This window comes from Muntiacus reevesi, chromosome 20, assembly GCF_963930625.1.
Source record: "Muntiacus reevesi chromosome 20, mMunRee1.1, whole genome shotgun sequence".
Lineage (NCBI taxonomy): Eukaryota > Metazoa > Chordata > Mammalia > Artiodactyla > Cervidae > Muntiacus > Muntiacus reevesi.
In genome coordinates, this window is record NC_089268.1 from 51,369,259 (window position 1) to 51,383,369 (window position 14,111).

The 14,111-nt window shown below is 52.1% G+C and overlaps 1 protein-coding gene across 1 annotated transcript in view; it reads left to right on the forward strand.

The window, feature by feature from the left end:
* GMDS (GDP-mannose 4,6-dehydratase) overlaps positions 1–14,111 on the forward strand; it is a 435,146-nt gene that overhangs the window by 202,754 nt on the left and 218,281 nt on the right. Inside the window, exon 7 of the mRNA XM_065912734.1 lies at positions 13,984–14,111. Coding sequence (XP_065768806.1) covers positions 13,984–14,111 — 128 coding nt within the window. The remainder of the gene's footprint in view (positions 1–13,983) is intronic.

Consider the following 14,111-nt stretch of genomic DNA (forward strand, 5'->3'; position numbering starts at 1 on the left):
CAAGGTGGGGAAAATGTGACCTGCTCCCAGAGGACATGTGATCCCCCTGAAGACGTTTTTGGTTCTCACCCCTGGGGGGTGGGGTGCTGAGGGCAGGGATGCCCCTAAACAGCCCACAAGCACAGGTGCCCCATGGACGAGAGTCCCGCAGTGAGTGTCAGTCATGCTGAGGGTGACAGGCCCAGAGGCGGCCACCATATCTAGACGAATGTCTTCTCTAAGACCAGCGTCTTTTTCTTTATGTATCACTTTTACTTTGTGGTAAATCCTTCCTAGAGCTTAGCAAATGTTCACCTAAACACAGGAGAAAAGAAATCTGATTTAAATAGTTCCCCGTGAGGCTGTTTAGTTCTTAGGTCTCTTGGAGGTCAGGCCTGAGTCAGGGAAGCCTGAGGACAGAGCAGTCAGCGTCTTCACGGCTCTTCTGATCAGCTGGGGATGAGCTCTCCCCGCAGATGAGCCTCTCCCTGCAGATGAGCCTCTCCCTGCAGATGAGCTGTCCCTGCAGATGAGCCTCTCCCTGCAGAGGGGCCCACTGTCCACAGCCCGCGTCCAGGGTGGCTCCATTGCCCTCCCTCCACCTCCGAAGTACATGAGCACTTGTGTCTTTTGTTGTAAGTTCGAGCTGGAGCACAGCTTTTCTTTGGGAGCAAACTGGGGGTCCATGTCCGAGCCCACCCCTCAGTGCACCGGGCCACAGTAACATTTCTGGAGAGGCTCCCCAAGTGTGAGAGTTTTCCTTTGAAATGACTCAAACTCACAGCCATTTAATGCTCTAGGGGATAAGAGGATGCATGGTATACATTAAACAGTTGGAACTGGTTTGTATTTAATCCTGATGGGTAGGAAGCACTCCCCTTTCTGTATGTGGATGTCTATTTGTAAATAAGATAATCTTTTAGAAAATGACTTAAGTTAGTATTTGTCACTCTGACTGGTAAATTTAAATCGCAGTGCTATAGACATACTAAGAAACATGGAAACCAATATCAAATCAGCCAACTATGTATTTGTATTGCTATATATTTAAGAGTGCTCTGTGGTTTTGGGTGAGCATCACAGCCTGAATTACTGAAAACAACGCAGCCACCTGTTGTGAAATTGGGGTGTGAGTAAGCCCACACGAGAGCCCAGCCCAGTCTTGCAGGCTCAACGCAGACCCATTCTACCTGCGTTTGCGATGAGGTCGCTGGCTGCTCACTGTGGCCTGACCAGGCTTCTGGTGGCCTCTGACTGGGCAGGAAGTGACGTCCTCCGGCCCCTGTCACCCCTGCGGACTGTGACCCTTGGGCGTCACAGAGCTGACTGCCTGTTCTTCTCTGCAGAGGATGAGGTGTAACTGATCGGACACAATGGGCTCTCTGTAAGATTTTAGAATGTCACTGGTTCCTTTACTTCCGGCTGTGCCGGCTGCGTTGCTGCGCGGCCTTCTCTTTAGTTGCGGTCTGCGCGCCTCTCACTGTGGGGGCTGCTCTGGCTGTGGAGCGCGGGCTCCAGGGTGTGTGCGTCTCAGCAGCTGCAGCCCCCGGGCTCCGGTCACAAGCCCAGAAGCCGTGGCACTCGGGCCCAGCTGCCCCACGGTGCGCGGGATCTTCAGGACCAGGGGCTGAACCTGTGTCCCCTGCACTGGCAGCCTCCACCGAGCCAGCAGTGAAGCCCACGAAGGACTCCTGAAGTGAGGCTTGGTCTCAGCGAGTGGTTATTACCACTCAAGAAAGTCAAGTCCCTTCCCACCTCCTGAGAGGACACTTCCAGCATTGTTAACACTGATTTTTTTTTAAATGTTTTGCGATTTCTGTGGCAATTACATTTGAAACCAAACTGACGACTCTTGGGTCTCACGTAGCACGGCTCCCACCCATAAGCCAGCAGCGTCCGTGGGGCTGCAGAGCCAGGTGTGGGCCGGGGCCACGTGGCAGGAGCTTGGGCAGCGCTAGGTCCTCTTCCGTGTCGGGGACCCCGTCCAGCTCAGGCTGTCTCGGGAGGACCAGCGAGTGGACGGTGTGCGCTGCGTGCCCGCGGGGTCCGTGCAGTGGAGACGCAGGGCGCGGGTGTGACACAGGTGAGCGCAGCTCCGGTGCCCTGAGAGCCTGTGTGTCTCCCTCCCCTCTCTGCTCTTCCCTCCTCCTGTGCTTCCCCTGCTGAGCCCTGGAGGCTGGACTCGAGCGTCCCCGTCTGAGGGAGCAGCCCTTGGAGCAGGGGTGGCCCGAACAGCGCACGTCCCGCGGGGCTGCCAGTCAGAGGTGTTTGAGCCGAACACTGAGAACGGATCGCGGTGTTTACAGATGGCTTAGAGTGGCCGCCGAGGCGTCCGTGCATTGCAGAAAGAAGAGATGGAGGCGGTCCTGGAGAATTGCTGGAACCACAGGAAAAGCCATTTGCAAGTGAGATTCTGGAAGTTAAGCCAGCGAATGTTTGAATTAGGGAAGCCAAAAGCAGATGATGATGAATATGGAAGGATTATGGGTAGACACCAAAGGCCTGTGTGAGACCCTTGGGAAAGTTAATGAAACCTTTAAGTATTTTTAAAAATGGTTCACATATTTTCATTAATGGTCCTGTGAAGTGCAAAATGTTTTGTCAAAGAAATTACAAACCAGAAAAAAAAAAAAACCTGCTATACATTTTGGTGATACTAAGGGGGAAAAAAAGTACAATTATTGTTTAAATTTTATTATAAGATACATTGCAAATTTTTTTCAAATGGCATTTTCCCCAAAATTTAGTTTGAGCCAAAGCTTTTTTTTCCCCTGTTTATCATGGGGCTTTGCTCCCCTTTTTCATTGGCTTAGATTCAGATGAGGACCCAGGAGTCATCAACTGCTTAGATCCAAGCCAGCCTCGTCCACTTATGGCAGGAGCAACTTTGGCAAGTCCTGTCATCTCTCTGAGCCTTGGTTTTCTCACCTGTGAGATGAGATGATGACTGTCTTCACTTAAGGGCCTGTGAGGTTGGGAGGAAGTCCTGTAAGTAGGGCCATTAGCGCATGTTACACCACTCCTGCTGAGCGTGCATCTGGAGAAGGGGTGCCCATCTGTGGCCACCTCACATTCAAATTCGATAATCATGAAGGAACGGGGGAGACTCAGGAAGGGAGAGGTGACAGCTTGTCTTTCCTGAAGAAGTTAGAGAAGTTCAGCTTTCAGACCTTGCTAAGGAGTGATGGAGGTAGACGAGGGGTGGTGAAGTGTCAGTCATTTCCAGAATACCAGAGACCCCGTGCTGGTGGGGAGTGTCCTGTACTTGTTTATTTTCAATTCCCAGAGTTCAGTTAGAGACCAAACTCTGAGCGGAAATGATTCTTCTAGAGAAAGGCCTTAAAGCCATATTACTCCCCTGTGCTCATCTTTTGCAGAGAAAAACTCTTTCTGTAGAAAATACTGGTGGTAAAGAAAGAAAAGGAAGGTGGGGAAGGGGCCGCAGGGAGCAGGCAGAGGAAGCAGAGCCTTGCGTGCAGCCAGCCGATGACGACTCGGGGCTCGGTGGAGGCCTCTGGCCTGGGCGTCCGCAGTTCCGAGGCCTCGTGGCAGCCAGCCGCCCACCCACCCGTGAGGGGCGCGGAGAGCCCGCGGCACAGCTCGGCTCCTGAGGCTGCGACCCCGGCCTGAGGGCGAGGGGCGCCGGGGGCTTTGCCGGAGCCCTGACGTCCTATCCGGTTGGTCAGACACTCGCCCAGGCGCGCGGTACGCGGTGCAGGCTTAGCCTGCGCACAGATGCGGGGTGGGGCTGGCGGCGCTCCTCGCTGGAAGCGAGACGCACCGCTGGTCTGACCCAGGAGGGGTGAGGGTGGCACCGGCTTCGTGCGCTTAAAACAGGAAGAAGCCTGTGAGTCTGGGGCCTGAGGGCCTGAGAGCACCCCCGTGGGGCTCAGGTGCCGTCCTGACGCTAGGCACTGGGGAGGGGCCTCTCCCCCTCGTGCGCGGGGGCACCCCCCTGGGGGAGGGCGTGTTGCCCCTGGAGCCTTGGGACCAGCTGAGCCCTGGGGCCGGGAGTGGTGCCCGCGGTTCCTCCCTCAAGCTGTTTAGTGCCAGGACGGTGAGAACTTCAGACAGGAGGCTTTGCGAACACTCAGCGTTTCCCACTGGGTCAGCGGAAGCCAGCCCAAGTGCTTCTCTGGCCTTGGTGGTTACCGGCTGATGCACTCCTGGGCTTCCGGTCCTGGGTCCAGTCAGGAAGTGAGAGCTTAGGCTCAGTCTCTCAGCAGACCCTTCCCGGCTTCCTACAGCCCTGGCTGAGTGGACACTTCAGGTGCTGTTACAGAGACATTCGTGGTCTGCATGGACCCGAATGATGGGTCACATCAAAACTCCCAGAGTGGGCCAAAGTTGATGTTGAAGAAGGCTTATTTCTGCCAGAATAGGTGTGTCATTGCAATAACACTTGCGGAATATCTGGTAAGTTTGGAGTGTCTGAAAAGGCACCAAAGAGGATGTGCGGAGGATAAGTAGCCCACAGTGGCCGCAATCTAGGAAGTGCGACCACAGCCCGACCACAGAGAGCACTTCCTGGCGGTGAGGAAAGTGGGTGCTCAGCATCGTCTTACCAGTGGAAAAGGGGAAGCCGCTGTGCCCACACGACGTTGAGGAGGCTGCGGTGAAGTCCACAGGAAACGTCTCAGCCCGGCCCCAGGTCCGCCTTAAAACCCTAACAATGGATTTGTGCAGAAGAAGAAACCTCGTAAAGGAAGAGGGAGGCGATCCTCTGAGGAGCTGTGAGGTTTCTGTTGGAGGAAGATGGGCTGGACGTGGCTGCGGACCTCAGTGTGGATGTGCGCCCGCGCGCACGGCCCTGGGACGGGCACGCAGGAGGTCCCGGTGGACGATTCAGCTGAAGCGTTTCCTAAGCCTGCGGACACGGTGTCTCCTTGTAAGAAAGAAAATCAGGCAGGAACGGAAAATATCCTTAAAAACGAGTATCATCTATTCTGCTGGACCAGCCGACTCAATGGACTTGAATCTGAGCAAACTTTGGGAGATAGTGAAGGACAGAGGAGCCTGGCGGGCTGCTGTCCACGGGGTCACAGAATCGGACGTGCCTTAGTGACTGGGCAGCAAACTTCTGGACCCAGCACAGTCACGCACTATTAATAATACCCCATGTAGGAAGAAATGACACATAAATGCCCCCTCACTGTGAAAGACGCAGGCAGATGCTGCTAGTTATTTAAGTCCGATGGTCATGAACGTGAACTTGCTTCCTGGAACGGGCACTCAGGAGTGGAGTGGCCACGTCCGCGGGAGTGGACGGCCCCTGCCCCGGGGCTCGGCAGCCTTCACTCTGGGCCCGGCTTGCAGTGTGGAGGTGTCACTTGCACGCCATTGTTTGCTGGGGCCCACGTTTGCTCACTTTTCTGGGACAGGAACTGGATCCCAAGCACCGAGGGAGATGACCCCAGAAGGGGACGCTGTGGCCTCCACGTGTGGACCTTTGTCTTGTCCCCGTTTCCCATCAGATGAAGGATTTGAAGCACAGCCTTTGGGAGATTTTCTCACGTTGCAGTCTCTGCACTGGAATGCCTGTAAGCAGATGCTGCCTTTTTAAGTTACCTTGAACGTGAAATTTCCGTGAAGTGGCCGTTCTCTGCTTCTCAGTGGGTAGGACGGTTCTGAGTTAAGATGGAAGATGAAGGACCTGAATCCCCGCAGTTGTGAGCGAGCCTGGCCAGGGAGAAGCACTGCCTTCCTGATGTAGCAGGTGCCCCGCCCTGGATGCACCCTAACGCGACCCAGGCCCACCGGAGATCAGTCATCTTTTAACATTAACAAATCATTTCAATAGAAAGAGTAGGTTTCAAAGGATGGTGTGCAAGTCCCCGTGTGGCCCCCAGGCGTGCTTCCTCCTGGGAACACTGCGTCTCCAGGGCGGCTGCCCTGAGGGTTGAGTGCCCAGGCCAGCCCAGGACAGGAGGGTGAGCACGCAGGCACGTGAGGGGCCGGCTCCCTGACAAGGGCAGCGCGCGCTGGAAGAGACAGCAGAGCAGCCCGCACCTCTCTCTTCAGCCCACATTTATGACTAGCTGCCCGGAGGCGGCAGCTCATGCCGTGAATGGGCCTCTTGTCCGCCGGGTCCCTGCAGTCAGACGCTGTTGCTCTTGGCCGGGCTCGCGGCACAGGAGGCACGGGCCCTCTGATCTCTGCGGTCTGCACCGCTGGCCGTGACCTTCCCGCGTCTCCTCTTTCTCCACCCCGTCTGCACCGCGCCCGGCCCAGGCCCTGCCCGGCGGGGCGGCCGGGATCCCTGCGGGGTGGGACGTGGGCTCGGCGGAGGTCGCCAGGGGTTCAAGGAACGTTGGAACGATTCCTGTTTGCCGAAGAACGTCATCCAAGTTGTCTCTATGCTTTGTCTGATTCCAGAGAGCCTCTAACCCAGCGCTTTTGGATGCAGTGCTGGGCGGCGGGGCGGAATTTTACTGGAGGCACCGTGGTCGCTTCTCCTCCCACCGGGTGCCGATGGGGGCGGCTCTCACGGGTTTGTGTGTGTGCTCACGCAGCCCCGGGCACGGGCAGGCGGCCCACTGCAGTCCCCCACGCTGAGAGCTGCGGGGCCCGCGGCAAGTGCTTGGCCAGAGAAGCGGTGACTTGTCTCATGAATGACAGAAGAGCTGTCCCGGGGCCCCGGGGGCTCCCTGGTGCTTCTTCCCTTAGGGCCGCTCAGTCTCCCCATGGTGTCCGCTGTTGCATTTTGAAAAGGTTTGTTGAAGTGATGCACTGTGGGAGAGAATGTATTTTAACAGATAATCTAGTTCTTTAATTTTACTGAGTGTGCTATCTTCACGTCTTACAGTTTAATGCTGGAAATTTAAGGTCAATTTTGTCAGTTCTCCTTTCCCTTCAAGTTTTGTCTTAAAGGTATTTGACTTGGGGGGTGTTATGTGGTTGCTTTGTTAGATGAGATTAGAAAGTTTAATAGAACAAAGGCTTGGATGTCTGCACACACACACGCAAGGATCAGACACGGGAACAGAGCCAGGGACACGGGGTCTGGCTTGGGCTCCCCTCTGAGCCCAAGTGTCCTGCTCCCCAGCTTCTCAGAGGGTCCTGGTCATCAGGCCTCATGGGAGGTGAGGCCTGGCAGGAGGGGAAGGCCCAGAGAAACAGGGTCCTCTCGAATTTCATGAGTTTGCCTGTGCATGAAAAAAGCATTACAGATAAGTGTATTTGAGCCAGAGAAATCGTGTGAGCAAGATAGACAAATTTCAGGTTTTTACGTATTTTTTATATACATGTAGTCAATGTACAGACATACTCCATGCAAAATAAAACAGTAAAGTCACAGTTTTCTGACTGTGTAAAGTGAAAATACATGTGCCCAGCGTGGCGAGGCTGGTCACATTGCACTGAGACGCGCGGGGCGAGCGGGTTTCTTCCTGCAGGCCTCTCTGGCCTGCGGGCAGCCCCACCCACTGGCAGGCACGGACCGTGAGGGCCAGCAAGGCGCCCCCTGGTTCCGTCCACCCAGTGGGACGTGGCGACCCAGGAGGCCTCTCACCACCCAGCCTCTCGGCGGGGGGGGAGGGGGGCGCTCAGTCTGGGTCTTCCCGTGGAAGTGGGGATGGAGCCCTGTGCCCCTGGGGCTGGGGGAGGTGAGAGGAGACGGCAGGGCGGTGTCTCTGTTGCAGACCCTCTCTAGAGGTGACCGTCCTTGTTAGACATGTCCCCCGGCTTCCAGCGGATTATTGCTGACAGAGAGCTGGGAGTGCCAGCAGTGCAGAAGGAAGCCAGTGAGTCAGAGTCAGCAGAGGGGACGAGAGAGATCAGTCACTGGTGAGCTCGAAGTGTGAGAGCCGTCCAATCAGAATATAGAGCTCCAGGGTGTGTTTAATGAAAAGTCATAAAATGAAACATCATAAAATGAAACATCATAATGAAAGAAGCAAAATCAGAATGTGAAAAACACCCAGGTAGATCTGCAAAAGGAGCAGAGAGAACTTTAGATATAAAAGGTTATTTAAAGAAGAATTAAATGTTTGACTTAAATTCTAGATGCTGAGGAGAATGACATGGATCTAAGGAAGTTACCCCGCATATTGCAGAGAAAGGCAGAAGGAAGAAAATTATTTTAAAAGGAAGTGAAGAGATTGTAAGGTAACATGGGAAGGTCTTGCATTCTTTCCCAGAAGGAAACAGAAAGAAGAAAATAGGGTGAAGAGGAGGCAGCACGCACAGAGGTCCGCGCGTTACTCAGACACAGGAAGACACCGTGTGCACGGAGCAGAAACCACGATTAGACGCCTGGCCTCAACTCCAGGAGCTGAAGACAGAGAGGGCATCTTTGGTCTCCCCAGAGGAGCAAGGGGAAGGACCACCCTGCTGACCGAGCTTTCATCCAGGACAGAGCCGGAGCCGGAAGGCTGTGTGCTAGTGCCCCCAGTGCTGACGGGCAGCCTTCAACTCGGGGCTCTCAGGACTCTCGGAATCAAGCCAGACAGTTTCTCCACTTTAAAGGAACTTCTAAGGAATGCATTTTAAGAAGAAAGGAAAGTATGCCAGAAGAAAGATTCAAGAAGGTAGGATGAGAAGGAAAATTGGTACAGACGTGAAGATGCACAGCCTTTCCAGTCCAGAATTATAAACAGACCTGTCTTCTCTGAAAAGAGGCTCGGGGAGCTATTCAGAGCAATCGAGCAACCAGCAGAGTAGCACTGAGAGGAGACTGACTTGATCGCCCCCAGCCTATTCCAGCTGGAGGCCCTGTTTGGCACTCTTGCTCATGAAGGATCACCCTTACCAGTGGCTCAACAGTCAAGAATGTGCCTGCAGTGCAGGAGAGACAGGTTCAGTCCCCGGGTCGGAAAGGTCCCCTGGAAGAGGAAATGGCAACCCACGCCAGTGTTCTTGCCTGGAGAAGCCCGTGGATGGAGGAGCCAGGCCAGCTATGGTCCACAGGGTTGCACAGAGTCAGATATGACTGAGTGACTTAGCATACACTGATAAAAGGGACAGAATTATGAGTGACTCCCAGGGTGTGTGGCCCTGCTCCCTGGACCTCTCTGAAAGCCTCGCCCTTTGCCTCCAGTTGGAAATCAGAGCTGAAGCTCTTTCCGGGGCCTCAGGTGACGCCCCACCCACTGCCAGCATGACCCCTCGGGGCCCACCTGTGACCCAGGCGGTGTGTGAGACTCAGCTTTGAAATTCAGTGAATCGTCATCATATTTTATCCAGCATAGTTTGGTGTTTTTTAACGGGGTGGTTTTCTTGTCTGCTATTTGCCAAAGTAAAAGTTCTGAACTTTTCATTCTGTCAATGCTAGAAAAGCTCCTGATCTCAATCTCAGTATTTGGACTAAAACCCATTTTGATTGGTTTCCTTCTTATTAGTATACATTTTTGTGTGTATTCTGTTTTTCCTTGGCTAATGAATTCACCTTGAAAAAGTAGCCTACAACGTACGACATAAGAGATGGCTATTGGTGCTTTTGGCGTGTCAGTCCACCTGCCTGCCTCTGGCTGTTTATTTAGATCTACTCTCATTCTCAGACTTCCAAAATCAGAGAATTAAGGGACTTAGTCATGGACAAACTAAGAAATCTGGACTTCTCATTGAGGTTTAATTACAGGTACCATTAACTTTGTAACGTAGCAGTTGTAATAATAGGTGACACTTACTGAGAATTCCTTAATCACATTTACCTAGGTTTTCTGAAACGGCAAACCTGCATGGTAAGTCCTGTTATGATCCCTGTTTTACAAACTAAGACCTGACGACCCTGACCACTTCTGTGCCTGTGATGGTTCACAGTCTGCAGTGCCAGGTCCCCGAGGCTCGGCCTGGCAGCTGTGCCTGCCGTGCTGGTGTTCAGAGCACCACGTGGTCTGGGTGGCAGAGCCCGCGGCCAGCGGCCTCTGGTCGGTTTCCTGGGCCGACTTTCCGTCTCTTGGCCTTCATCCTGGCTGAGGTCTTGCAGTTTAAGGCTGCTGGAAATCAAGCGCGTATGTGAATGCTCACAGGAGCTCCATTCCCTGTGTGCTGTGCCACACGCCACACCGGCAACCCGTCCCGGTGGGACGCCTCCTGCGCCGGGGGCAGGTTGGTGCCAGCAGCACTGGCAGGAGCCAGGGGCTGCTCAGCCCGGGCCCTGGGCCTCTCCTCCTTCATCTGCATGCCGAGCCTGGCTGGACAGAGTGTCCGCCAAGGCCTCAGCCCTCAGGTGAAGTGATTTTGTATAGTTCTCTCCAAAAAACAAGAAGCTTGTGTAATGAGTGGAAATGAAGCGCATGCGTGCATGCTCAGCCGCTCAGTCGTGTCCAACTCTCTGTGACCACATGGACTGTGGCCCACCAGTCTCCTCTGTCCATGGGATTTCCCAGGCAAGAGTTCTGTCTCCTCATCCAGGGGATCTTCCTGACCCAGGGATCGAACCGTGTCTCCTGCTTTGCAGGCAGATTCTTTACCACTGAGACCCAGGGACTCAGCTCTATGGGAAGAACAAATTGAAAAAAAAAAAATCACTTTCCTCTCCCAGGAATTAACTAGTGAAACATGGTGGCAATAAAAATGTTGAAAATGAATCTGAAAATGAAATCATGAGAAGTTACACTTATAACAGCATCATAGGAAGTAAGCTACTTAGAAACAAATTTAACAAAAGGTGGAAAATGTATTCTCTAGAAACTGTTCAACATTGCTGAAAGCAACTGGACAAGCCCCAGACCAGTGGAAGCCCCCTCCCACCGTCTGATGAGCAGGAAGATGATGTGCTGTCAGAATGGACAGCTCCCCCGCCCCGATCTGCACGGTCAACACATTGCTGCAAAGTCGGGCCCCTTTCTTGCAGAATCAACAGACTGGTCCTAAAATTCACGCAGAAATTCAAGGGACTGAGAAAAAGTAAAACAGAGAGAACAGTCGGAAGACTTGCACTTCCTGGCTGTGACGCTTCCCACAGACCTGTACTGGTCACGCGTGTGGCTCTCACATGCCAGCAGGTGTTAGGTCCATGGAATAGGACTGAAGGTCAGTGATAAGCCCGTGTGTCCATGGTTAATCGACTTTCAGCAGAAGGTGAAAGGCCATTCAGATGGGAGAAAGAATAGCCTTTCCAGCACACACGCTGTACCAAGGCTGCCCTATAGCCACACGCAAGGGCTAAAGCTGGGCCCTTTTCTTCTCATCATACACAGATGAACTGGAACCAGGCCAGATACCTACATGTAAGAACCAAATCAACCCAAGGTGTTAAACATACAGGAGAAAATCTTCAAGACCGTCCTTGGGTTGGCAAAGCCCTTTTGGATATGACACAAAAAGCTCACACAGTCAAAAAAAGAAAAAAATAGACAAATTGAACTTCACGAAAACTAAAAAAATAATTGTGTGTGAAAGGACACCATCAAGAAAATTAAAATATAACTTATACAATGAGAGAAAATGTTCGTAAGTCATGTCTGATAAAGGTTTTGAACCCATACTATATAAAGAACTCTTACAACTCAAGATTAAAAAGACCAGTGACATTGTCCTTTAAAAATTGGACAAAAAACCTGCTTAGACATATCTCCAAAGGAGATATACCAGTGGCTGATAAGTACATGAAAATGCAGGTGCTTAATGTCATTAGTTGTCAGAGAAATGCAAATCAAAACCCCAAGGAGATAGCACTTAAGTACCCACGAGGATGACTGTCACTAAAAAGGTAAAACCGGACAGTTGTTGGGGAGGAGGTGGAGGAATGAGAACCCAGTCGCTGTTGGTGAGATGCAGCTAGCGAACGGCTGTGCCGGAACCTGGCGGCTGATCGATGGGTTCGCTGTGGCGCTGCCCTGCGTGCGAGCGCTGCATCACTCCAGGCCTGTCTGACTCTCTACAGCCCCGTGGACTGCAGCCCGCCAGGCTCCTCTGTCCATGGGATTTCCCAGGCCAGAGACCTGGAGCGGGTTGCCATTTTCTCCTCCAGGGCACCTTCCCAACCCAGGGAGTGAGCCTGCGTCTCCTGTATTGCAGGCAGAGTCTTTAGTGCTCAGCCGCCAGGGAGGCTCTATGGAGCTGACCTGGGACCCAGTGATTCCAGGAGAAATGCACACTTGATCCCCACACAGAAAGGTGTGCACCCGCGTTCACTGGAGCGCCGTTCACAACAGCCAAGAGATGGGAACAGTCCGGTGGACGTGTGCTGATTGACGGATGCAGAAACGCAGTGTGTCCTTGTCCATTTGGCCACAAAGAAGGAAGTATTAACTCATGTCACGTAGGTGAGTTGACATCACAAATTTACCCAGGGAACTTCAAGATGATAGCATGGTCCTGACACTAAAACACAAAGATAGACATCAAGCCTAAATTTAATTGTCACTTTAATAGTAAATTAAAAGTTGCTAATTGGTAGTAGATTGAAAAGGATCGTGCCTGATAAATACTTTGTATTTAAAGACTGTTTTTGGAAGGAGCTCTTATGTGTATTATAAAGTGCCCTGCAAAGTTGAAGCTGGGTTTCTTAAAGCACTCTACTAACAGCCAAGAAAGGCTGAAAATCCAGATTCTCACTGTCACTTGTGGTAGGGCATTGGTATAAGTGCGTCTGCCCAGTTTGTGCAGCGAGTCTGCTGTGTTTGAACGTGTGCTGGGCTCTTCCTGCCAAAGTTGAGAAAACCTATTTGTAAGAATCCCCCTTATCTCTGTGTCAGTTTGTCTAGAAGCCCACGCTTTTGTCATAACACTCACCTCCCTGTTTCTTCTGCAGAAGAACAAAGCTGAAGTTACTGAAATGTGATAAATTATGATGGCAATCTGTCTAAACTGTGTGACGCCACCATTGACCAGCTCACGTGCCTGTTAATTACCTTGAGATTTTGGTAGCTTTGTGATAACCTTACTTAGATGCAGGGGCATAGATAAAGCTGCCTCAGAAGTGCCTTTTAATTTTCTCCTTCTTTGTGATCTTTTAATAGTGGATAGAGGCTTTCATTAAAGACCAGAGAACATTAAAACAGTTTCACTCCTTTCGGGTATGATACCTTTCATCCGATCATTTCAAAATATTTATAGTGAATTCAGAAATGCTGTCCTGCAGATAGCACTTGGGTGACTCTAGAAGGTGACACTGTAGTCAGTACAGAGAGTCTTGGAAGTTCAGACTCAGCCCTGGATAGCCGCCATTGTTGTTGTTCAGTCACTCAGTCGCGTCTGACCCTGCGACCCCATGGCCTGCAGCTCACCAGGCTTCCCCGTCCTTCACCATCTCCCGGAGTTTGCCCAAGTTCCTGTCCATTGAGTCAGTGATGCCATCCAACCATCTCATCCTCTTCTCAGTCTGCCCTCAGTCTTTCCCACCATCAGGGACTTTTCCAATGAGCTGGCTCTTTACATCAGGTGGCCAAAGTGTTGGAGTCTCAGCTTCATCATCAGTTCTTCCAAAGAATATTCAGGGTTGATCTTCTTTAGGATTGGCTGGTTGGATCTCCTTGCTGCCCAAAGGACTCTGAAGGGCCTTCTCCAGCACCACAGTTGAAGAGCATCAGTTCTTCGGCGCTCCGCCTTCCTTAGATGAAGAAGGGTGGCCCCCCTCCAGCGGCCACATGCATTTCTCGTTTGTTTCCTGTGACCCCACCTTGGAGGCAGGCTAGTCTCCTCTCTCTCCCCATGAACCCTGAAATAGTTTTAGTAATAGAAATGCATGATGTTTATGTTCTTAAAAAATGAGGGTGGTCTTATTACAGATTCTGGCATTTCCCTTTGCCCAACCAGTTGAATTTTCTGTGTGAAGACTGGCCTTCCGAGAGCTGCTTTCTGGCCTGGGGCCTGCTTGCATGTTGCAGCATGTGGGGATGCCAAGACGGGCCCCAAATGTTCGCCGTGGCCATGGAGCTGGCGTGATGCTCCAGTGGGGCTCCTGAGTGACGGCCATGGTCTCTGTCGTTTCCTTTTGTTATTGTTTTAGAGGGGGGAGGGGGTGGAAGAAATGCCCAGAGGCTCAAGATTGTGTTTGGTTCACCAAACTGTTAAATGTCAAAATCACTCAACTGATAATACATCTTTTGTGTCTTTTAGGAGCTAATTTTGTTACTCGGAAAATTAGCCGCTCAGTAGCTAAGATTCACCTTGGACAACTGGAATGTTTCAGTTTGGGAAATCTGGATGCCAAACGAGATTGGGGCCATGCCAAGGACTATGTGGAG